The 27,345-nt window shown below is 35.1% G+C and overlaps 1 protein-coding gene across 3 annotated transcripts in view; it reads right to left on the reverse strand.

Moving 5' to 3' along the window:
• Positions 1-363: 363 nt before the first annotated feature.
• parga (poly (ADP-ribose) glycohydrolase a) overlaps positions 364-27,345 on the reverse strand; it is a 54,491-nt gene continuing 27,509 nt past the window's right edge. For all 3 annotated transcript variants that reach the window (XM_088915881.1, XM_088915882.1, XM_088915883.1), the window contains exons 11-19: positions 23,376-23,455; positions 23,129-23,189; positions 22,046-22,121; positions 17,500-17,647; positions 10,535-10,613; positions 9,363-9,471; positions 5,112-5,217; positions 2,694-2,822; positions 364-1,651 (exon numbers count right to left, since the gene is read on the reverse strand). In XM_088915881.1, the coding sequence (XP_088772007.1) occupies positions 1,476-1,651; positions 2,694-2,822; positions 5,112-5,217; positions 9,363-9,471; positions 10,535-10,613; positions 17,500-17,647; positions 22,046-22,121; positions 23,129-23,189; positions 23,376-23,455 (964 nt within the window). In that variant the 3' untranslated portion in view covers positions 364-1,475. The remainder of the gene's footprint in view (positions 1,652-2,693; positions 2,823-5,111; positions 5,218-9,362; positions 9,472-10,534; positions 10,614-17,499; positions 17,648-22,045; positions 22,122-23,128; positions 23,190-23,375; positions 23,456-27,345) is intronic.

The raw sequence follows: 27,345 nt of genomic DNA on the forward strand, positions 1-27,345 counted from the left end.
TCACATTCATATACTGTACAGTTCTTACTGTAAAAGGGTATGACAGGTAAGTTCTGTTAATAACTATACCAAAACATTTCACAAACTGTTACTTTTATTGGAAGTAGGCGCACATTTTCAAATAATCCAACATTGTCCCTCTGTTCTATTGGTTATTACTTTCAGGATGGGAAGAATGAGGTTCTTTAATATTGCACCACTTTAAAATACTGTACATAATGGGAGTTCCTGTCTCCTCCCCCATATATACACTCTACTTTTAGTCAGAATTATATGCGGTACCAGGTTTATACTAAAAATGTTCTTAAATTGTACAGATGGTTCTCTGTGGAGATATAATTGAAAAATGAGAAAAAAATAAACTTTCTATACAGCAGCGTGTCATGTTTTTAATGTGATCATTACAGAGAGTACAATATAAAAATGCAGTCAATATTTTAATAAATTCAATTTCTCCATCCGTATTGGATATAAGGCAGAAAAGAAAAAAAACATTTCATTCCTCAAAATTAAAATAAAATATTATTTAATTAATAAAATTTTAAAAGTAAAAAGTAAACATGCAGGAAAAAAAATCAATTTATATAGTATTCCGACCTCTTGAGAAATAAATACAATAGTATACCCAATACCAAATAGTATCTTTAGGGTGTGTACTTCACCTGAAAGCCCAACAAAGAAGTAGAATATAAGAATGAATGACCCAGGGCTTACTTTGATTAAGGGAAGGCGTGTCACTACATAACAAGCTGAAAGTTATAAGAAATTATCTTATTCCAAGCAAAGTTTTCAAACAACCACAATGGTACTGAGGCAAAATATGTTAAAACAGATGTTTGATCAGTTATTAGAAACGCAAAGGCTTAATCTTAAAAACTATAATGGCAGAGTCGGTCAGGTATTCTTCACTTTCAAACTACTGCTTTGGAATCCTGACACATTGCTCCTGAATTATCCGCCATTGTTCAGTGCATAAAGGACCTGTCCACAACTTCACTATTTTTTATTATATGATGTGAATTCAATAAAACTGGATGGGAGTGACAATGTCAAAAAATGAAATACAATACCTGCAGATTTAGGCACTGTTTTACTGTATCTCCATTAAAATGACAACTTTATTTCACAAGACTAAAAAATTGATTGGATTACAACATCTGGGTATTAACAGCAATTCATAAAGAAAAGACTACCTGACAGAATGGCTACACAATAAAAAATGATGACCTAGCTGCGAGACTACTTACTTGTGTCATTAAACTTTTAATATTTTCTGTTAAAGCACTGAATGGTATTTCTACTTGCACACTTAAAAAATAAAAAAGAAAGTATTGGATCTCTAGTCTGGCCGTTGCTCAAATTTTCAAAACAACTTAAAATATAAATTTAAGAGAATTGAACATAATCTCTTTTAATACCCAAATCTCATATTCTTGAGAAAGAGAACTTGAGGTCTTGCAGAAGAAACCGTGACATTAATTATTTTCCGTGGAGCCTGCAGGCCCGGCTGTGTCCTCCTCGCTGTCCGTGGATTCGGAGTACGAGTCTATGCTTTTGTAAATGAAATTATAGAGACTCACGTCGGGTCGTAGGGTTTCACAGTTTTTACACACAGCGTTGTAGTACTGTTCAAGAAGTCCGTATATAGTTCCTGTTTAAGGAAAAAAGAATACATCAGTCTATTACACATAAAGCTGAAAAAAGATTCTTTAAAACTGTATTTTCAATTTCACAAGCATTCTCCACTTCATAAAGTTATGAGTGGTTTCAAATTTCAGTGTTTTGTTGATTGCAAGGGGGGGAAAGGAGTTAAATGAAAATTAAAATAAGAAATAAAGCAATCTAAATACCATGGGGCTAGAAAGAGGACTGATTAAATCTAATAAGAGAGGATAACTTTGCATATGAATAGATTCTTTTTTTCACAGTAAATTATACAGGTCTGGGGCACTTTACGGCCCCCCAGAGATAACTCCAGCTTGGAATCTCACAGCCTGTGTGAAATATGGACAGAACAGAGAAAAGCCAAATTTGGAAATACAAGGTTCACTGTAGGCACCTATTAATTATTTGTCTCTTATTTTACATGCCACAGTATTCGTAACCACAATTAATCTTCTTTCAAACTACACAAGGTAATGTCCAACAGTCATGGTTTACACTGAGTACAGGAATATGTCTAAGGTTTACATTTTAGTACTGTGGGTGAGATCCTTTTTCCCCTTAACTGTCCTACTTTAAAGCAGTTGTACAGAATCAAAAGGCTCAAGAATTCATCAATTTTGAAAAGCAACTGTTACCTAAAATTAGATTAAAAATATGCATATTTATTTTTTCTTAAAGACTCAAGAAGATAATACTGGAATGATGGGACTGTTTAAATCAATCAAAAATGTAAGGTGGGGGTGAAGAAACGATCAATGAACAATTTAAAACAGTACCTGTCAAATACTTCATATAATATTCTAAGGCTAACAAAATAAAAATGAGTACAGCAAGTAAAAAGAAACAAGAGTACCTGTTTATTTTTGGTTATTCATTGTATTGTTAATTATTAATTGACTATTATGTATTATTAATTATTGATTATTTTTATTTTTGAGATCCACAGTTTCCCAAGAAGCTTTTTTGTTTGTGTGCGTGTGTGTTGCTAAATTCAATGGAAACATGACTTGGTTGAAAAGTCTTCTTACCAACACTTATGTTTCTCTGCGTCAGGAAGGAGTGCAGGTTGTAGACGTCCCTCATGAGCTCCTTGTCCCCAAAAGTGAAGTATGCCACATCTCTCCCCGTCTCTGCAGCCGCCATCATCTGCAGCAGAGCTGAGACCAAACCCACATCCCATCAGCTGGCTTGTGCATTATGTTAAAATAAGAGGGTATTTGGGAAAGACTTTGAGACTTGCTCCATTTTTGTTTATTTTATATGAACTTCTTAGATACACACTCTGTTCTGCCTCTGAGTTGAAACAGTCAGCACTGACACTAGAAAAGTGAGGAAACTGCTCAAGGTACAGAGCACACAAACTGCCTTCAAGCTTTCTCTCCGTGTGCAGAAACGACCTTCTGCTCATACTGCTCCTCTCCTTCCAGCCTTTTGTCTTACAAAAAACCTTTAGATATTACCACAGCAAATGTCAAGATTTTAAGAATTTGATCTAAAGGGCCAAATTTCCACAGAAAAAAATACCAAGTTAAACAGCTACTTTAAATTAAGGCGGAACAAAAAACATTGGATTGGATTATATTTCCTGGATTTTAATTTCAGTGAAATTAATCCTAACATGTTCATTAAATAGCATAAATAAAGGCTAATCACTGTGCAAATAGATGCTTTGCTTTTATTTGCTGTGAAAACAGAAATTGATTCTCAATTTTTTATTTTTCCAGTGTAAGGTAAACAAAGTATTTTACATCTGTGTTCTCTGTGTGTATTCTTCCTTTTATATACTGTACATGCATATTAGATATGCAAGAAAACACATAAATATGAATCGCCCTCAGATTTAGTTGTAGAATATACAGTCTAATTTGTGTTTAAAGGGTAAATAATACAACAGTTGGTTTTCCCAGAGGAACTCCGTCTTAGTCATAAAGTAGAAAATTAAGGCATGGGCTCTAGATTTTAAATATTTAAAGAGGTTTGCACAGACTGCAGATTAATGAAGGCTACAACATAAAAAGCTTAACAAGTTCTCTGAATAACCACGTGCCCATGAAGTAGAATAATTTCAGAAGTTTTCTCCTGCATTCCTACTAAATATTCAGTCCTACTTTACCTCACTATAACTATTACTATTTTACTATTACCTCAAAGTAATTTCAGCCTCTGCACAACATACATATTTTAAGATAGTAATAAAAACACACCTCATTCAGAAGCTATCCCAACATGATACAATAAAAAGAGCATTTTACAGTCAGATGGCTAAACAGCCAGCAAACCAACCAGAACTGAAACCACATTGAGTATAATTAATTCTTATCTGCAACATACTTAGAATCTTACAAATCAAGATGCGAGATATTTATGTCTCCAAAACGTGGTTTAAAATTAATAAAAAAGAACCACAAGAAGTACAAGAAATTAAACATCTAAAAAGCTTAAGTTTCAAATACCAGCCTAAACATCTTCAGATCCATTTTCTGTATTAAACATTAATGCCTTCTTTTCAGGAAGTGTCAAGTGTTTCTCTGGATTGCCAAAACCCAGCCAATCGAAAGTGATCCAAGACACTGACATATTCTTACATTGGATTGATGTACTGGACCCAGCAATCAATTCCACTTTTAATGGAAAACATAAAAGTTTGTCGGCTGATCAATAGCTGGAGAGTAGACAAATAGGTTTTAAGTAAATGAGTGTATTCGAAGTAAGACTAATGAGACCATGTCCTTACTACTCTATTGAGGTTTGTGTTTTCGATTTCTCTCCTACATAAAAAGACCATGGGTTCATGTTCACAAGCTGTTTTCATAGCACACATATGGCAGTGAGCTTCACTTGTTTTCATCTTAGCTTCACACCAAAGGTACTACTACACAGGAGTTAATGTATATGTGCTTCCAGTATGTCACTACATACAACCGGAAAATTGATCATTTACAAACACCAATAAGACCATGAATGTATAAATGTAAACAATACATGTTTCTATTCATTAGATTCTACTTCTAAACCAAACTACAGAAACACATTGACCTAAGTTTACATTTCTTACAGCAAATCTAAAAACCCTGCAAATTTTTGCAATTAGAACATAATTACTGGAGTCCTGGTTAGCCATGATCAAATATCTGTTGCTGAATGACTCAGCATTATATGAAGAAGGCAGTAATTAAGAAAAGTGTATTTCAAGAAGAGAAATTTAACCAGATTTTTGACAATCATTTCCATCACTTGAATTGAACTGAAAGAAAAACCCTTAGAAGGCTTAGATTTTTTTTCCCAATAAACAGCTACTGCTCGTTCTTTAGAAATTCTAATTAAAAAAGGAATGAGAAAAATATAGTAACTATTTATAATGAATACATTACCGAATCCATCAAGATTTGAGAAACAATATTATTTTTGTTTAAGTTTTCCAAGTTTTACTGTGACAAAATCATCACCTTTTAGTCTAGTGTCCCCGCCAAAGGCTCCACAGCCCCAGTTTCCAGTGGCTACAGCAGAAAGGTTCTGGCTCTTAACCCCAGGGCGCACAAAGCCACAATAGGCCTGAAACAATATCAGATAGAAAAAAACGTATATGAATTTATACACAAAATGCAAACACTCACACACAACATTTCCAATTGTTATGGTATCAATTACAACAGAAAAACAATTAGATATACTTATCTGAATATATGCACACCATTCACAGACTGTCACACATTTCCCATGTCAAGGTACAGTATAAGGAATACCCCTTACATGTGAATGTTATTATTCACAGAGGTCTGAACACGCTCAGAAAATCCAGTTGAGATTAATGACAGAATCACGAACAAAGACAGCTCACTTCAACTTTTTAAATCAAAACTTGTGGAAAAAAACAGGCTTTCAGCTCTACAGACTGATGGTTCTTTTGTACTTCTCTCACGTAATGAAAATTGAAATGGTTAAGACAGCAATCTTTCTGTCAATTTTCAGACTAATCAAATATATTTGAAAAATACCCTGCAAAGTCTTGTACCCGTAAGTATCAACATCCCATTCTCTGATAAACATCATATGCAGACTTATTTGCCTCAAGGCACTGCTTATTGTAGTAATATTTCACTACAATATACTGTAACTACTTTGCAATGATTAAGCCTGTGGATATGAAAGACAGAAGATAAAGAATTTAGCAACCTACAGCTGTTCTAGTACATATTCTGAATCAAACATATTGACCAGGCACACATTACCCACATAGCTAGCAACCCTATATGTAAACAAACATTTTTTAAACAGTTATCAGGTCATAAATTACAAAAACACATAAGCTATCTGAATTCACATCTCATATAATTACTTTCCCAATGTTCTATAACAGAAGGGAATAATCAAAAGAAAACCATACCACAATTTCCAGGTAGAGAATTCTTTGTGCACAGTGAATATTAAAGGCCGATATCCCCCTTCCTCTGGCATATTATAAGCTATATTTAAAGGGCAGATGTGACAGTAAGCTATAGAATCTTTCCAGTATGCCTTTTGAGCACTTCTCACATACCTGTCAATCTCTTTAAAAAATTCCAGCTTTCTGAGCCAAGACATCACAGATTTTTTTACTTTGTTATTTGAGTTCTCATTAGCAACTCAGCTCAACATTGTTGAAAAATTAAATAAAAGTGTGTCACCAAGGCTAAGACAGGTTTGCATAAGGACTACAAGTATCACAGTGCCTGTCCTAATTAGGCAATAAAACAATAATTATTTTTACAATTAAGGCATTCAGGGCATGCACAAGCAATATAATAGTTCACCGCCTTACACTGCACCTCCTGTATATAGTTAAATTTTCTTCTGACTTCTAGAAGTTGCATGTGGATAATAAAACGTTTCGGGATTATAACCAAGCATAGAAAAAGAAAATAATGTGAAGACCAGACTCTGCAGTTCCTTCTCATACAGCAAGACCCATTAGGCACAAACCAAGTGTACATATTTAGGATCTGAATAAATACTGTACACATCTAACCCATTTACAGTAATTCTCCCAAATTAGCCTGTGTAGCTCAATGGGCTTGGTTAGCATTTTTCTAAGAAAAACATATTAGTCATATTTAGGTAACATTAGGCAGGATTTCTTTGATAATTTTATAAGACTGAATATAATGGCTCAACACAAAGGCAATTAAAATTTGTATAAGCATACTTTTTACTCAAATGCCAATTAAAGTTCTCAGTGGTGCATAAAATCATTCGAGTATTACAACTAAAGAGAATTTCATCTATGATACATCAAAGCAAGACATCAAAGAATCGGGAGGAATTTTATTGCTAAATAACCTTGCTAAACTGACAACTGTACCTAATGAAATAAAAACTCACAAAACTAATCTTCATTTAATGACTGGGAACATATGAAAAGCAAAGAAACAAGTTAAAATTCTGAATTCATTTCAGATAAAATAAAAATTCAGTTATAATGCATTTACATAGTAATCCAAAAGGAACAATATGATAACTAATTTTAAGTCCTAATAATACAAAATAATATTATAATTTGATGTACAATATGTAATACTGAGTCAACTAACAATAAGACACATCAATGACAACTGCATAGGTGACTCCCAAATCTTAACATAGTAAAAGACTCGCCACTGTGAAACGAGTTAAAACAATGTACATTCTGTGATATACAAAAGAGACAGTATCATCCAAACCATGGTGGAATTTGGTCAAATGCCAAATTAACATCTAGGCAGCATTGTATCTTAGCATAACCTCCTAATAATCCTACAAATGTAAATGTACAGCATATTTTTCTCCTGTCACAAACACTGCTTTCACTTTGTGAAAAATTCAATTAATATCAATGGAGATAAAAAAAAATCTGATACTATTCTAGCTTAAGTATATCTGTTAAAAGTGGTAAAAAAGAAAATTGTGGTCTCAGAAGCTATTGTGAATACACAGCAAATATTAGTATGTCATTCCTATAAGTCTAATGAGAAATGTTGGTACCTGTTGGTAGTACTTATTAAGTAAAAGACAGATAAAAGTTTCTGATCCAGTTTAAAGGATGGGGAAGAGTAATTTTGACAGAAAGGATGTGGGTGCTGAATGACAAATTATTAGTAATTTACTGGAATGAACTCCACCACATACATGATCTACATAGTAAATAAATGTCTTCTGTAGGAAGAAGTGCATCTTATGTGCATATTCTGAAAACTGAATTGAAATTGAAACCTACAGTAGCTTCATTGACCCAACACTGAGTCATCTTTTCCATTTACTTAATCTAAGTGTTACTTAATAACATACAAAAAGTCTTGCCTAAGCACTCTGCAATTCATTTCTCAAGAAGAGTAATCAAGCATTTGTGAAATTTCTTTGCCTATACATTTACTACAGCGATAACCCAATCATCGCAATGCATAACTTGGCAAGCAAAATCACAGCTTCTTTGACTGACTACTTTATTTGCTAGTGGATGGTTGCCGATTTAGTTTCTCAGGCAGCTGTCACGAAAGTGCATGACATTTGTGACATGTATACTGAAAATCCATTCTCATACCTGCTCCACCGCTGCTACATGAATATGAAGTCACAGAATTTGGAGGAAAAAGGATCAGATACCTCTGACATCACAATGTTATCCTGTTACACCTTCCAACAGTCTACAATGTATTTTTTTTATCATTCTATTCTATATGGATAAAAACATCTTATTAGTTAATGGTGTGTTTAATACACATTGAAGAAATAAGGTATTCAGATTATGACTGCAAACCTTTCATTTAATTTTTTATTTAATTCCATCCATCCATTATCCAGTTCAGTCATGGCAGCCTATCCCGGGAAGCATTGGGCGCAAGGCAGGATACACCCTGAACAGGGCGCCAGTGCATCGCAGGGCACACCCAGACACACACTCACACCAGGGCCAGTTTCCCCAGAAGACAATTAACCTGCCAGTATGTTTTTGGAATGTGAGAGGACACCAAAGCACCCAGAGGAAACCCAGGGAGAACATATAAACTCTGAGCAGAAAGAACCCCAGGGCTCCAGTGCCCCAGAGGCAGCAATGCTCACCACTGTGCCATCTTGCCACTCGAATTTCAATGAAGTGTTAATTCTACCAAAGGACAGCATATTTTCATATACTGTAGCAGTAATCAACCAGAACCCCATAAAGATCATTTTACAACAATAAAACATGGAAATGTATCCATTTATGTAGGATTATTACAGTGAATCCATAATGTATTCCATAAACAAGATATATACCTATAATGAAACCAAGTGTATTTTAACAAGACCAGGGGCATTTAACAGTAATGACATCAGTAGTGACATACTGTTAAGGAATTTGGTCTAATGCTGAGCCATAAGAAAAATTTACATTTTTATTAAATTTCACTGCAATCATAGATTACCATAATATTCCACAATATAATTTAAAATGTCTTTTTCTCTGTATGAACATTCTCCTTACTTGGGTACTTACTCGAATACTTTGAAATCCACTCAAGATATTTAAAAGTTTTCACTTCACCGGGCTAATGAATTGGCTCAAAAGAGTACATGAACTAGATTTTACATTTTAACATGCATATAGAACAGATCAATCAAATACAGGACAATATTATAAGGGTCCAAACAATGTGCAACAAATAAAACATGTTCTGCAGATTAACCTGCACGAAGAATTCACTCACCTTATTGAGATCTCTTCTAATTTTTTCTGGGTTGAACTGCTCAAGAGTTTGTTTGTACTTCCAGGCATCAATAGCTACGATCTCTGTACATCTCCTTTGCCACTCATCTCTAAATAGCAATATCCAGATAAAAATATTAAATTTAGACACATTTTACATTGATTTAGCTAATGGTGACTTCATTTTTGATACATTTCATGTGATTAGACAACATTATTTTGTTTTAATCAATGATATAAAATCAGGGTTAAGATTTTCTTAGCATTTAAAATAGTACTACAGTGTATATTAAATTCAGCATAAACTTTACTGTTGCACAATTATCAATATTGTTAAGAAACCAACAATGGAAACAAGGTTTAAATATTGTAAAAACAAAGTGAAACTCCTTTAAGAAGTAGGACATAAATATTTCAATACAGCCACATTTTTCACACAACAAGATGTGAAGACGAATGCAGAATCTATCCAGGAATGTCAAGAGAAGTGCAAATGACTGGAGGTGAAATACTGATTTTACGCCTCAGTGCTGAAAAAATGTAAAGATTTCAAATTAGTTTAATCTAGAAACCTCACTGTCACAGCGCATTTTACTATTCATTGTACCTTCCTGAGTGCTCTTGAACTCTGGAGTCAAACTGGCCCAGACAGTTTTAAGAAAAAAGAATACTAAGCCTAACTGCAGGCTCTTCAAGTGCTTCGGTGTCAAACTAAGTTTTCTCAGTATTTTCTATCGAAAGGATTGGACTAGATTAGATTTACAGCCTTGTGGAAAACATTGAAATTTTCTTGTTCATATACAGTACCAAAGGAATAAAAACCTGAACTGAACTATTCTTTGAGGCATCTTATGTAAACATAATTGTGAAAATGCAAAACTGAATACTTTTAAAACTTAAATTTACTGCAATACTGAACATTTTCATACATACATATGAGGCAGATATTGCATTAATATAGTTCAAAGTTTAACACACTCACAAATAAGCACTACCCGGTAACAGAGTAATGGATTATGGATTACATACATATATTACTCCATTAGTATAGAGTCCCAACAAAAGGAAATGATCACAATTAAGCTTTATAATTCCCTCTGATGGGCTAAAGATCATTTCCTTATGTTGGGACTCTATACTCATCCAAAACACATGGGCAGCTCAGAAACATACCTTGGTATCTCATCTATGTGACTTCCCGCCCACCTGTATGTCTCTGCATATCCACTGTAATCACTGTACTGCTCAGCACCTGCAGGACAAGGCTCATCTTTACAGACATTCTGCTTACAATTCCCAAACGAAATGTTTGTAATACTTCTCATCTATGTCTGATGTGAATCCCATGCATTTTGCAGAAAAAGGCAAAAATAATGGTATTGATGAATAGCTATTAAGATCAGATCACTTTATTGGCCATATACAGTTTCTTGTATAAGGAAATTGTCTTTTCCCATACCCCGACTTGTTCTCCATGAGACACACAGACAGGGAGAGAAGCTTGGGTTCAGAGCACAGGGTCAGCCATGTATACGGCGCCCCTGGAGCAGTTGGGGTTAAGGGCCTTGCTCATGGGGCCCAACGGAGTAGGATTCCTCTGCTGGCCACGGGATACGAGCCGGCAACCTTCCAGCCACAGGCGCAGATTCTGAGCCACAGAGCCACTGCTCCACACTATATTTCAGTCTAGGTTATTTTATTAGGAAAATAACCTAGACTGAAATATACTGCATCTCAACAGGGACACAAAGAAGAACATAGACATGCTGAAACATAGGTTTAAATAAACCTTCTACCACTCCGTTCTTTTTATCCCCACCACTGTTATTTCTCAAATTTCACTTTTAAAAGTTTTTTTTTCTACAGATTGTTAGATGTGTACCAGTATTATTGAGGCATGTATGTTCTATGTGGGGCATTTTCTTCCTTTATTGGTCTTCAAATCACTTCTTATCACAGAGGATTAGATATAAAATGATACCTTGATATGGGAAATTTAATACCCATGATGCCTTAGTACACATGACACAATTAATTTAAAATAAGTCGGCACACTTGGGCAATAATGAAAGTGGTACGAAATCCAAAATTTGAAGGTATGAAACAATAGTTATTTTTTAAAATAGATATATATAAAACAAGGCAGAAAAAGAGAAACAAAATATATACGTATAAAACAAGGCAGAAAAAAAGAGAAACAAAATTACCTAAAATCCACTCAAGTTATAAGCTAACTGTGATTTTAATAAGACAGCCTCTTAGTAATTATTAAATGTGAAGTGATGTCTCTAGATAGGCTGCATCCCCACAGAGGAAGGTCAAGCTATTACCTACCCTGGAGACTTGTGGGAGAAGGCAGCAGTCAGCTCTGAGAAAAGTGCACATGCAAAGAACAGGAGCGCATTCAAACAACAAGGGTGCAAATTAACTTCCCATTCATTAGACCTCATTAGTAGCTATGTCGCCCTCTCTGCGGTGCATGAATAAATAATTTGATTAATAGCAGGATTGTGCTGTTGGTCAGTTCACAGGGGTTCTAATGCAGGGGCAAATTGATGTGTGAATCTGTTTTGAAACTGAGTGACATAAAATAATCACCTTGCTTTTAACAATGAATATTGGCCTTTAGCTAAAAGTCGGAACATCAGCTTGCTATTGCCCCTGAGGAGTGACAAATTAACTGCAAGAAAATGACTGTGAAGATAGAGTCCCGTTCCACAGTTGAATTCTTGTGACTATACCTTGTAAACAAGTAATGTGTAATTTACCATATGGTCACCACGAATGACCGTTCACATGGAAGGACACAGGATTATCTCTTGCTGCTGCAGACCAAATTATATTACTGTATAGTAGTATATACTATAGTAAGCAACACAGAAGACAGCCTTTTTACATGAACAACACAAAAAGTCTCTCTTAGCAGAAACCATCATTTATAGTTTATCAGCATGAAAATGTAACTGACAAGGAAAGCTTCTTGAGCACACCAAACTAGTGTTTTACATCCTTCGACATTTACTGTCTCACATTTTCTTAAATTCTCGGTGCGGAACAGCAAAGCTATTTCCAGTCTTGTTTGTGTTGGTAGCCACTCATAACTTTCTCCCAGAAGAATAAATATATCTGTTTTTAGGTCTTTGATAATTTAATCAAAGCATTCCAACCATACAATCCTTTTTGCAAACTTCAAAATCACTCAACTGCTTAAAGTATAATCAAAGTCCATCAAATAATGGCTTTAGCCATGCATAAAAAGAAGTGTGAAAGGCAATGTTTGCAAGCAGACTGATATCAAATGGACCTTTTGTTTATTGACAGGTCAGGGAGATAGCACCTTCATGTATATAAAGAGGTGAAAGTATCAACCATTGAAGAGTAAACATTTAGAATTCTAATTTATTGGTGAGCTTGAGGTATCTCTATGAAATGGTGACAATGGCAGAAAAGAGAATTGGGATAAATGGCAGAGCTCCCTGGGGTACCTTATGAAGGATTCAGAGAAAATCTGTCCTTACTAGAGGAAGACACTGAAGAATGAAAAATAAAGCTAGATAGATAGAAAATGAAAAAAAAAACACACTCATCTCCTCTATATCTAGTTGTGTCCCACTATCAAGTCAATACATCATACTGTACCATTACATGAATTAAACAGACCACCTGTAAACCCTAAAATCAAATTTTGCAAGCTCCACTCACAGCATCATATTGGGTTGTTTCATAGGCCACTTAAATAAGATGTATTGTTTATGTGATTTTACACCAACCTAAAAAGCACTAAATATCTACTATCACTTCTTTGATAAATAAAACTAAAATAACAGTTTTTTCAAAGCCAAATATTTATACCCTGGGAGTGAATATTGTATAACAATGGATATATCAATCCTGAACACATTATCCCAGAAAAATATTTTACAGTGATCATATGATATAAGTACATCCCATAAAATAACCCAAAAAGGCATTACAATTTAATGGAAATGAACAATGTGTCTATGGTATAAGTGCTTTTGACTACCAACGACTTCTGACATTTACGTCAAACTTCCTGGGTCAGGATCGCCATCAGTGAAATCATCTGCCTTCCCATGATCCAATTTATATTTATGACTGCCCTGATGGCAGCCAGACAGAGAGCAATCAAGAGAAATTAAATTAAGTCCTTTCCAAATGCCCGGGCACTTCTGCAAATTTCAGTAGTGCGGTATGATCCATTAGGCCTTATGTCAAGATGCATCACAAGGGAATGTAATTTACCAGGCAGCAATGATACAATGGAGACCTGGATAAAAATGGAGATGACAACGAATATTACGTTGTTTTAATAAAGATGATGGAATAGCTTAGTCCATTAGTGGACCAGGTCTTCCTACTGTTATTAATTCTGCACGGCTGTAATAAAGTTAAGTGGAACAAGAGGAGGAGAAAAGGCTGAGTAAGAGCTGAAGGTGACTCCACTGAGAGAACTGCCACAACATAGGGGTTAGAATACTGATTAGACAGCATGCTGAGCCTTACAGCATCAAGACGACAGTGTTTATTACACATTTACTCGTGATTTTCTGTAGCTGACAAAATACAGTAGTGCAATATTACAACGGCTGCTGGTTCAAATTGGGGTGAAGCACTACAGCTATTAATTACACTGCTTTGAGACTATTGTAAGCTGAAGTCATAAATGTTGGAAACTGTTGCTGTGCACTAGATGGCTCTGAACATCCAGCAGTGAACACAACTACTTAGTTACTTGTGAAATATTAGAAACCACTGCATAGCTTAAAGCAACTTCTGTGCTTCCAAAATTAATGGAAACACACAACACTGGGTACAGCAGCATGTTTCTGTATGTAACTTCTATCTCCTTATTAATAATTTAAAGTACAACGGGAATATAGAATACTAGCACTATGTGAGACATTCATCTCCTTATATGAAGTAAGAAAATTATACATTAGGAAGCATACAGTGCGTGGAATAAGAAAATAATGTAAAATCACAAATCTGTTTATTTAAAATATTTTGGAACTCCTACAGAAAACTTGCTTTAATAAAGGGAAAAGTAAAACACTAAAACAGCCCATAGTGGAAATTTACTGACTTTCTCAAGCAAATAAAATATAAACACAGTGGATCCCATCTTAAAACCACAAAATAGTCTATCATTCATCTATCAATAGTCCATTTCTGCAATGACTTTCAGAGCTGACTTTGAGCTAGCCACTCTTGTGTGTATGTGTGTAGGAGGCTGGTGGAGAGGACAGTTAATGAAAGAGAGCTTTCAAAGCAGATTCAGTGTAGGCAGCTAGTCAGCCCTTCACCTTCTCCACTCCACCTGGTCCCATCATTTTTCTCCGAGTGCTCTTTCAAAGGGCAAATCTGTGCTGTATACAAGTTGGGTACACTCACCTAATACAACCTGGTTTGCAGTAAATGTGGCTATTATTTTATTAAATCAGTGATGCAATTTTTTTGCACATTTTCAGAAACCATACACTTTAAAATAAGACACAAAACAAACTAAGCTCTATTTTAGTTCAATTACAAGTAGTCAGATAGAAGGTGATTAAAAAGGGCAATTTGAGCTCAAGCAGCAAATAAAATGTGTTACTTTTACAGGAAAATGCAATAGTTTTTTAAAAAAAGCCTGCTGACAGAATGTCAGCTGGTCTCTCCGTGCAATGCTAGTTAGTCTTTCCAGATTAAAAGAAAAAAATATTAACAGCAATGAACAAATCTTCTTTGTATTTTATTGATAGCCAAATAAGTGAGATAAGCAATTCTGATTTCAGCTCAATGCTTCTTTTGGTGAATTAAGTTTAACTGGTTTAACTGAAGGGCTAGGGCTTCAATCATCATGGTGATCACCAGGCTTACTACAGCACTAATGTGTCCATGTGTAATGTGTCCATTTTCAATTCATTTAAAAACATTTTTTTTAAACCAAAAGCACACTGCCATCATAGGCCGCAACGAAACTGCCTTTGTCTGATTAACTACTATAGTAGTATGATTCAGAAATTTAAGTAGTTCCTCCAGTAGAGTGTATACTATAATATGGCAAATATAATATATAGAAAAATTATAACCGGAATTAATTTTTCACAGAATGAAACCCTCTAAAATGAACAATCTCATAAGTGAAAATAAATCTTTGCAGACGGCATGAACACCATTAGTCTAATGATTCTGCGCCAAGCTAATAGCTTCCTTCAATCTAACACATAAATAAGCTCTTTTCCTTCTAATTTTTAGATTATATTTTTTATAATCTTGGATACGGAAAGTGGCACAATTTTGTGTTGCAAAAATAAGATGCTGGAGGGCAAAGTGGTAGGAAAAGGAATGAAATGACAACGCACCGGGCAAGTTATGTATGGATAACATTTATGGGTAAATCATGAGGCTAGCTCCCTAATGCAAAAAGAGGTCCACTCAAGGTGTCTGAGTTGTGAGTGGCAGACAATCAAGTTGAACTCGGGAGAAATGTAACAGCACAGTAACCCCAAATGGCCAGTCACTGCTGCTGCCCATAAGGTTACCAAGCATTCTTCTCGCTGTGTTTTACCTGAGGAGTGTTGGGTGGTAGAAATGTAGTGGGTCATGTTTTAAATACATTATCAAGGAATTAATACTAAGTATATGGACAACACACTCAGTCAGTTGTTATACTACTCCTAGAAATAAAACAAAGCAAAAGTTCAAAACTCTTAGGTGGTAAAACATTTCTATACCATATATAAACTTGCTTTATATGATCTATTGGATCAGATTTATGTAAAATGAAGTACAGTATGCATCTTCAGCCTAGGAGGAGGTTGCCTACATCCTCAAGGGAGCTCTACATAATGAAGAGTATATCCAGACCCCACCAGACGGGTTAAAGATGTCAGCAGCATCCGACAGCAGTGAAAGTTAAGTCTAATCAGTGTTTCTAATTCAAAATATCTTGGGGCTTTTTTCACATTCTCACTTTTAGAAAGCCTGTTTACTGTTATTCATGGCTGTAAGTTATTTAACCATTGATTACACCCAAGCCAGAGTAATCAGAGAGAGCAGTTTATAAATGATGTCAATCAGGCTAACAGGGTAAATATTCTGGACGCTATCTGAAAGCAGGCAGGAAGAATACATCCCCTAATAGAAAATGATTGCAACACTGACTTGTTACATTCTTGCTGGGCTTGTTTATGATGGTTTAAAATAGCAGGTCTGCCATTTAAAAGCCTGCTGTGAGAATAAACAGTGTCCTGTCGGTGATGTGAATGTCACCATACCAAAATAAATGAAATATCTATATACTGTGCTAAGGACTATTTTGATGCTTAATATCTGATACCGCTTGACTGAGTTTATAAAGAGTAAAAAAAGTTTTTCTTCTCCATAAACTGCATTTACTGAACACTCTGCCCCATCACTCTTTATTTTTTTTCAGTTGCTCTCTCTTGTATGTAAAAAATAATCAATTGCCACTTGATAGGCAGGTGTAACTAATGAGACAGGCAGGCTTGTATGCTGTCTATCAAAGAGATGAGCTAACAACAGATAAAAATATTACTGTGGTAGTCAGCATAAATATAATACATGTTTACCCTTTTCATTCTATAACATGGAATTCAGCATTCTGATCATTGTATTTTCTTGTCCTCAGACGGATTAAGTTTTTACAGCTCAACATTGCTTTCATTTTAGTTGATAAGAAAAACTGACAGGGAATTGAAATGTGTTGGGGGTGAAAATACCACAAACTGGTTGACACCATTTTCGTAAATCCTATTTTTTTTTTTTAAAGAGTAATAAATAAGGTCTTCAGAGAACAAAGAACTGTGATGCAATGTGCAAAAAAGCAGGTTCAAAATGCATTCTTCCATTCTATTCTGCTTAAGTCTATTATGAAGAGATTCCTGAAAAGGCTACTAGCAAACAAAAAAAAGTTTCAAATGAGATCCCCTTCATGCCACATTTTTAATGTTCTTGTTTTCTAACACTAAATATGGTTCTTACAAGGAGATCTACAAATAATGTTATTAACTGGCTAATTCTGATGACACGAAGATAGACAAGTGCTTCATCAGGAGTGTTGAAAAAGAGAAAAGAGTCCAGCAGGACACTGTGAGAGGGAAGGCAAAGCTGACCTGTGATGATCAGGCACTCATTGTGATCGAGAGCTTCAGTGAAAAGCCGAGAGACAATGAGTTCTGGGTTAATCATAAATCGAATTTCTTCTTGTACCAGACCAGACCCTGTCACACCCCCTCCAACAAAACGGTTTGCAAAGTCCACCTGAAAGAAAGCAGGTAATAGCATATTAGTACTAAAAAAATTAAAATAAAACATTAACTTCTGGAAATATATTTTTTACATCACTGAAATTACTGATTTTTGCTGCTCAAAGTACCATTTTTTTTCTAGAGCTGACAATGTTAGCAGACACTTCTGTAACTTTACAAACATTTCAATAGACTTCCGGAATAAGTCTTAGCAAAGTTATCATTTACCAAATTATTTCAAGAAGCAACCTTATTAAGTTTTTAACAGGTAAATGATTAGAACTCATAAAAAAATGTCACATATCTGCAATTTACATCTAATCCCATCCAATTGTATATGTACTGACATGTGATCTGAATGAAAAGAATGAACTAATTATTGCATTTGGGGCTTTTTTCTAAATATATGTCTATAATGAAACATATTCATTAAATCAATTTGCATCAATCCAAAACTCGTACTATTCCACTTGTTTAAAAAAATGAATTCTACCCTCTGTAGCTTTATGGCAACACTGATGTAATGTTGTAGCAGTAGCTGTAACATATGGAACAGTACTCCTGGAAGAAACAAAGCAGTGCACTGTAGAAAGCAGGAAGCCATGATAACAGCATCCACCTGCATATTTGCTAAAGGGTGGCAATAGCCAATGAAGGCATTTTAAAGCTACTGTCACTACATTATAATTGGTAAATCACCAGGAACTAACGAAAGGACCTGATCCAGAAAAAGGCAAATACTGTTTTTCAATAACCCAATATCATTTGTTATGTTTTTCCTATCTGTTAAGAATTAAAAATGTAATATGAATATTAACAGGCTGTATGCTGCCTTGCGCCCTTTGCTTGCCAGGATGGGCTCTGGCCCATCCTGAATTGGTAAAAGCGGTTAGAAAGTGGATGGATGGATATGAATATTTACAATACTAAGTGAAAATGAATAACTTTATAGAAATGCTTTCATTCTACTTGATGCTATACTGTAACATTTCTGAAATACTTGCTAAAGACATTCTAAAACAATCATTTACCAATGTATTGTAGGTTACTTGTACAAAGATCTATTTTCTGGGCATGGCAAAATATTAGATGTTAAATGTTAATTATAATATAGAAAATAAACTGTATTTTATATAGTGCCTTTTATTATCATATCAAGACACTTTATAATAATCCAAAAGATACAGACGTACAAAATAATACATTCAATCAAAAAGAATTAAAAGCAAGAGTATAAAAGTGATTTTAAGACAGATTCTGAAACAAGCTGGAAAATCACTTGGATTAACAGAACAGAAAGCATGTTCTCCCAGTATTAGGAGCTCTGATATGGGAACTGGAAGAAGGCCAGTGTTCAAATGGTAAAATGATTTGCAAATCTATAGGAATTTTCACTGATGTGTGCAACCCCTTAAAAGTTAACCCAAGTATTTTTAATTTTATTCTGAAATCTACAGGAAGCCAGTGCAAGGGAGATAAAACAGGTGAATATATGTTCACATATTTTAGTTTTATTTAAGATCTGAGCAGCTTGGTTCTGAAGATGGTACAGCTTCTTAAGAGTGTCTTTCAGTCTTCTAAGAGTTCAGATAGAAAAGGGTTTTTGCATCCATTTTTAACGTCATCTAAGCAGTGTGACAAGGCAAACAGTGGATGATTAGCAGAATTCTGGGTGTTATCAACATAGAAAGGACAACTAATGCCACACCTATGAAAAATCTGACCCAATGGTGACAAACAGACAGTTCAAAATAATTAAATAAATAACAATGTCCGATTTGAACAAACTCTTTTTATCAGTGAGATAAGATTTAAATCGCACCAAAGCAGTTCCAATAATATCAACAATTCTCTCTGATCTATTCAGTGTGAAAGTATGATCAACAGTATCAAAGGCAGCACTGAGACCCAACAGGACATGGATGGACAGAAAATCAGGAACCCTAGTTCAGTACAATATAGTAACTGGGGTAACTGGGCCAAGAGCACACATTAGTATATCTTCATCTTTGTGATCAATAAAAGTAAAGTGTCTATGTTCAGCATTGTACAGCAGCATGCTATTGCAATGAAACCTCCTCAGGACCCACATGCTCACTGCTTTATGGAGAATTTAAACTTTGTTCGGCAACTCTACATTTTGTAACCCTTTTTTTTAAATTTAGAGAACAAAACAAAACCATTTTACATATGAACAACCATTATTCAGCCTTACATCACAGGCACAAATTCCTGTTTGTTCCCCTAGTTTTTTACAATTATATAACTTTTTAACAAAACTATATACATTCAAAAGAAGGAAGATGTATATATTTATGAATATGAAAAGGGAGGAGACTACATAAATGCATCTTATTAAATTTCAGTTATTTTGTATCTCAACAAAATCTGACCTTAAAGGTTTAATGTACTGAACCCATCTAGACCAATATTTGACAATTTTTACATTTTGTAACTTCTGAATTATAAAAATCCTACATGTCAGCAATAACTCCAAATGTGAGCTACTTTGGAAAAACGCTGGTTATGATTATTAGTATTATATTAATAATAACTCCCAATTTTTGCAAACTACCAAAATCACAGCAGGAAGGTCGGTAACAGGTTCCCTTCCTGGGGAAAAGGTGCTTGTAGCTTCAATAATTGAAAACAAGGATTAAATTATACTAACCGTTTCTATTTAAAAGGAAATGTTTCTAGACACTGAAACAGGTAACCAACAGTGAAGAGAAGCAAACATCAAAGCAAAGCAGTTCAATTCAACCAGCAAATGTCAGTCACAATGCTGTCACACCACAGTGATTCCTACTATGCAGGGAAAATAGGAGCACTGAACAAAAAAAACAAACAAAAAACATCGCCAGCAGGCCTTCACAGAACTGTTTTAGTGTTTTGCACTTTTGACAGCTACATTTGTAGTTCCTTCAATCACACAGATTTGATGGGAAGGAGATGAAGTGCCTGAGGATCACTGTGTTAAGTGCACTGCCCTCGTCTCAAGCCCACCTGTACTCTCCCAGGCAGTGCCTGTACTGCGATGCCTGGGAGAAGGGCTGAAGGGATTATAAGAACAGCTACGACCCACCCCACCACCAGCGAAAGTGCATTACACACATTTCATAGACGCCATTTTTCGTAAGCCATTTTTTTCTTTCAGAAAACTGGAAAGTCTTCAAATTTAAAGGATCCTTTCCCTCCCAGTTTGTCCATGAATGTCCTACCAAGTTGAGTGCTTAGTTCTGGATTTGTGTCTTGACCGGCAGCCAAATCTAACTATTTTGCATGCATGTACACACACAAGCGGACTCTGTTTATGAATGAGTGACAAAACAAAATTAACTTGATCAAGAATTTTGTTGTCCAAACAAGTAATAAATTTTGCGCTTTATGAGCCAAGAGCCATATGACTGCAACAAAAGAGAAAAAAAACCTTAAGCTATTTACACTATATAAAGTGGCAACGATCTGGAGTTTTAGTCTAAATAATCCAGTGGAACCCTTTAATATCCTGTTCTCTAGGCTGTCAGTTTTGGCTCATTGGCCTGCCGACTCTTCCTAAACTCGAAAAAAAAAAATACGGCAGCAAGTGGCAGGCTGCCAGCTGATCCGGCTGAACTGGTCACTCAGCTCTGGGGCACCCAGGCGGCATTTCAAGCGGGCTGACAAACTGTCAGCTCATCCCCTGGCACTAGAGCATCCGTCAATCCAGAACTCCATTTCCAACCCAGAGGGTGCCTCGAGCTGCTCATGTGTACACATCATCTGTCAGATTTTTGTAACAAGAGGAAAACAAAGGTGAAAGGGAAAAAAAAGGAGTCTGAGTTGGACAGCGGCTGCTCGCTCTGACAGCTAATGCAGCCTGGTGTGCACATACTCTGCATGAAGAACGTGGAGTTGCATTCCCAATAGAGCCTCCTTGCGATCCGACAGCCCATTTTGGAAATCAAATTTCGGCTAAGCACCATTCACAAAATAAAGGGATAGTGTTTTTCAGATAGGCTGCATCTCTAAAACCTGACATGTGTACACCAGGTCACTAATAAACACCTTTGTATTCCCCAATACAAAAACCTTTTTCTTTTGAATGGGTGAATGTGTGGAGGAACTCTTATACGATTTCCTACAGTAAAAGGAATAAGACTGCAAAAACCAGTTTTATGTATTAAGCGTCACTAAAAACTGTGAATTTGCACATCAATTTTGGACTTCTGAGTTATTCCACACCAGCTACAATATATGCCAGGGTAAGATGTGGTATGTTAATAACTTTTGCTAGCCTTGATATTGATAGTGCAGTGCTTGTTGTATGACAGTCCCAAGTTGTTTATGATATGTTATGATATTTATATCAATTAATGCAAAGATTGAATCTAAACAATAGATTTGCAGTTTCTACAGAAAGGATGCTTACCTGAAGCATTCCGATGCCTTGATCCTCAATAGTACCTTTACAAGCAATGTGAAGCCTGGTAAGGTGATTTTTTGAACTGAAACAGAATACATAATTCTTGTAAACAATCAAGTGATGAACAATAATGTCATGTCTTGTATTATTAATGAATTTTCTTTATACTGCAAATGTAGTTGTACTGTATTTCAGATTAGGCTATATTGTGGGTTGGTTTAACATAAAACTAAATTAGTCAACTTTTTTCAGGCAACTCGGACATTTCAAAATTACTCCTGAGTGCCTCATTAACAGAGACACAGTCTCAAAACAGAAATACCTGGATAGAAAAAGGCATCTTCAAAAATACATTTGGCCTGCCACTGGTCAGCCTAAAGTAATGTCAGCTCTCAGCGTTTCTTTCACTGGCTGCTTTCAATGTTTTGCCTTCAGAATAACTTTGGTGGTATGCCTTCAAGGCCCCAGATTTCATTCATTAAGTACTCCCCTATGACAGCGGAATTCACAGTAGTTTCTTAAAGAAAGTAATCTCTTGGAATGCACAGAGCATAATAGCTGCCTGTTCAGATTTCCATCATATACACTACCTGAATAATCCTTGTTTTGGAAAGAGCAAACAAGGCCAAGATGTATAAAAATAAGCTGTCAAAAGATTTTTGGTCCATTTAATTTGACAAATGTAAGATAATTAAAACTGTGGATTTCCATTCTCCAAAGTGATAATCTGAATATATGTATATATTTATATGCTTTTAATTTTGCCAGTGAAATGTTCATACTTTTAGAACATCAATGATAAGCACCAAATCTCTTTTATGATTGTGGATCTCTTTTTTAGAAAAAGCAGTTATCCAAATTATACTGTTACAGTCAATCTAGCAGGCTCACAAATACTAAAAATTGGTATGATGAAACTCAGTAATAATTATATCATTATACAAAGTAAAACAACTTTCATTACCATAATCACTAACAAACACAGAAGAGCTTTAGAGCTTTGACTAAAGTGGAAAGATTGTGCTAAACATTTTATTAATTGGTCTCTACATAAAAATATATTTATACTTTGATGAAATTATAGTTTACCTTTCCCATTTTGGAAAATTGGTCACACTTTGTCTTGTGAATGTTACTAGGCCAGTAGGTGCTGAAAAGAGAAATAAGTGCTAAGTGAGCATTTAAAGCTTTGGTTTCCTCTGTCAGCTTATATAGAAGCTGCAAGGCAGACAGATACAGATATCTAATAGAAGATATAAAAATAGAAGGACAGAAAGTTAGACATAAAAGAGTATTTGTCTTTTCTCCAAAAACTGTACATCTCTCTGAAACCTACTTTTTGCTGTGACTCGTCTGAAATAGCACAGAAGAGTCTTGAGCTTTTCAATCTTCTTGCGTGCAGAGCCCTCAAACAACCTAAAAAATATTTTTAAAAATATAAGTTTAATTTAAACGTTTTCGCCCTATTTGGGTAAAACACACAATTTTTAAAAAGGATTTACAGTTTTAAATTACAAAAAATGTAGACTACAGGGAAAGTTCTGAACCCAGGAACCTTTTATTAATATGTGTACACTGGGAAATAAAATGTATTGTTCTTCCCACTGCACAGTAGTGGTCACGGAGATGTTATTTTATACAAATATATCTAGATGCTTTGTTTTTAAAGAAGAAATGCAAATATCTTCTTAAAAGGATCTGTACTTTTTTTGGTACTGTGTACGTGTCCTACATCAGCTTCTGCCAAATGAGCTCAGCTTTTAAAGTTTGATCAGAATTACTTATCTTGCTGTACTGCTTTCACTTTTATATAAAAGTGCTTTAATACAGCAAAAGAGCAGCCTGAGGCTTATCATAACAAAGAAGAGATCATGTGCCACTTCACAGCACTTACATAAAGAGCAGAGAAAACAGGTTTCTCTCCCTGGAGGACCTTTCACAAAATGGGAGATCCGTTTTATAGCTGTACCTCAGGAGGTGAACGTTGTCTCCTGATTGCGACAGAGGGTGGTATATACAGTAACATGAAGCAGCTATTTATACAGCCTGAACTGTTTAGGTTGTCAAGCTAATCACAGAACTCCATTCAAAGTTTTCTTCTGCCCAACCAACACGGAGCATTGTTCTCAAAATATATTTAATAAAAAAATGAATTCACAGAATGAAGCCTGATGCATTAAAAGGCCTTCAGGGAAAAAAACTCATTTATTAAAGTCGATTCCTGTGTGTAGTTTTTTTTCCCTAGCCTGTAGAACCAATCTCGTGTTACTCAGCTATGCCATGTATCCCTGAAGGCAACCTGTCTTTGACATAAGATAGCCTTTGGGATGAGTGTTAGCTTTTTAGTAAGAAAACAAATTGTTGGCCTTTGGGAGAAAAATATAATTATATAACTACGACTACATTCTATCAGGGGTATTAAAGAGGGAGATATTCTATTTTTTATGTTATCAAACACAAGAAACAATTTAAAATTACAGGAGTACTTAAGATTGTTTTACTCAAATATGTCAAAACAAAAGGCTTGTGGTAGAAACGCAACAAAAACATTCTCATTCATAACTTAAAATCTGCACTGTCAGAAACCAAACTGTATAGAAAATATTTAGCTTCTTTTCACTAAGAAAACATTCAAGTATCTTTAAACTTGTAAAATAAAAATCAAAACTGTAACTGCTGTTCTGATGCATGACATCACAAATATAAACAATGTTAAAAATAATCTAATATTTTTATTTAACAAAAAATACAATCAGATCCCAACTATTGTATATGAACAGAATGACATTTAAAACTTTGGATTAAACTGGGCATCGAGCCACAGTTTCTAAATTTCTCAAATGGAAATATTCTGTACACTAAGAGTAATGTTTCCATAGACATTCTCTTTTATTTGTTAACTAAATCCTTATTTTTTAAGTGTAACCCCTCTATCACAACAGCACTCTGCAAAATGAACAAGAGTGCACTGTGGTATGAAGAAACTAAACACTAGCAATTGCCAAGTACAGATTATAGTACAGGAAACTACATATTGTGTGTACCAAGTGTCTAATGCTGCAGTCTTTCTGTTTTCTGATTGATTTTAAAAGTAGAATAAATCTCAAAATTGTAATACTTGTAAGCAATATATTCTTATGTCTAAAAGCCAACTGGACTTTGGCAAGGAAGCAAAAATAAATGCTGACTGCAAGCACAGTTGCAGCCAAAGCAGGACTCTGACCTCCTATTGTCAGAGCTCCTCATCTAAATCGATGATAATCACATTCCGTCTTCCATTTGGTAATCACAACTTGATGCAGACAAGAGATCCTCCACAAACAATGTTTTGTCATATCGAAGATTTTGTTTAAAAGAAATTAAGCAGAAAGGGCATCTCATTACATTAAGTCTATGAAACCAAAGTTTGAAATAAAGGCGTCCTATAGAGATAGCACTCTAACAATTCTAAAGGGAAAATCAGACCTTTTCAAGGACATCTTCACAAATACCATTATCTAATCCTGTATAACCATTACCATTCATCATGTGTGGATGTGTTTTTCCCCAAGCATTTAATTGACATTACAAGGTAACATACTGCATGTACTGTACAATCCTGTGAACAGTTCCCCAGATTCGGTTACTACGAACCTACTACAGAAAATTAGTGGTTACCCAAGGCCAATGCAGAGAATGACAAACCAATAAAGTAAGAATAAGCATGTATTGCAATTTTGGTATGAGGTGTCTGCTCTGCATGTGAGCACACTTTATAGTTTCCAGTTATTTTCTGCTGACACAAGATCTAACTGGTGTATCCTTTTGATACTCCAATATAAATGCTTTACTCCTTACACTTACACTTAAGTCCTAATGAAAACTGTTAATTAAATTATAAAAATAACTTGGACAATACACAATAGTTATGGCTGACCATAGTGATGGGTACTTCTTCATGCTGCAGGTAACCACTTATATATTAACATGGTTCTCATCCTAGTGTATTAAATTAAACCTGATAAGTCACTCTGTAGAAATTCTATTAAGAAATATCTAACCAATGTAATTTAATCTTGGCTTAATAGCTTTAACTTCATCAGTTTCTTCAAAAATTAAATTGCCAATGATTTTGTTCCCCAAAATTGAATATTCCTGGTTGGTATAGACATAAAAAACAGCCGTGTTGCTGTTCTGGTTAGATCCCCAGCATGATCTGGTTAAAGAAGGTTTAATGACATGTCTTAACCAGGTCAGTGGTTGGATAGGAGACTCCCAAAGAAAACAATTTCTCTACTAATACTCTAGTATGGTGACAGGACATTAAACTGGAGCATTGACTATTCCATCATTGAAGACTATCTTGTCTGACTGCTTCTACAAGAATTTAAGGACTCTCAAGCCAAAATTATCCTTAAACTAGGTTCAGCTTTCAAAGATCTACTAATGTCTAAATCTCATAGGTCATTTACAGAATTAAGCTTTCTTCACTTCCACTGTCTCCCATCTAAAGCGATGGAAATATTCCCCTTCTCACTCTCTTCTCATTTTCACAATGGCGTTTTTAATGAGCTTCTTACCCTCAGATTTTGGAGGTCTCCCTCACTTACAGTACCTACACACCTATAGATGATACACAGCAGAAACACTTTGTCTTCCTTCTTCTGACTTTTCAGTGTCAGAATTAATCCCTGTTTCTGTTCTTGCATTCTTAGTTTGTGTTCTTAGAAGTATGATATGTGTTCATAAAAAATGAAATATTTTACGTGGTAGAAAGACTATGTATTGACTACAGTATTGCTGGCTACATTAAATTCCACTCTACTCAGTTTGTTTCAGCCCAATGTCTAGGAATTTCTAAGGCAAAATTAAATCTGACAATTATCAGCTGTTAACAAGAGCCTTTGCTATTGACTCAAAGGTCAGTGACCTGTGACTTCAAGAATATTGAGCCACATACCATATAAAACAATGATGAACTGAAAAATCTTTAACACTTTTCTTTGAAACATGTCGCTAAGATTTCACATAAACAATAAACATTACACATGCATATTAAAAGTAAAGACTTCAATAGACAAGTCTGAATATAATGCTTCTTACATGAAAGAAGAGGTTAAGAAAAATGGGAATTGGGCCACAAAATACTGGGTGATTTGTGCTCTACTTCACACTTATCACCCACTATTACTAAAAACTATGGGTCTGTGTTTTTTTAAAGAATTGACGTCTGCTTTCATGTCAGAAAACAGATATTGCCTCTGGTTTGATGTGCTTTCTATTTGGTCTTGCTTTGACAATGAATGGAAGGTGGGCATCGGGGAATA

This window comes from Atractosteus spatula, chromosome 5 (genome assembly GCF_055471065.1).
Source record: "Atractosteus spatula isolate fAtrSpa1 chromosome 5, fAtrSpa1.hap1, whole genome shotgun sequence".
NCBI classification, from domain to species: Eukaryota; Metazoa; Chordata; class Actinopteri; order Semionotiformes; family Lepisosteidae; genus Atractosteus; species Atractosteus spatula.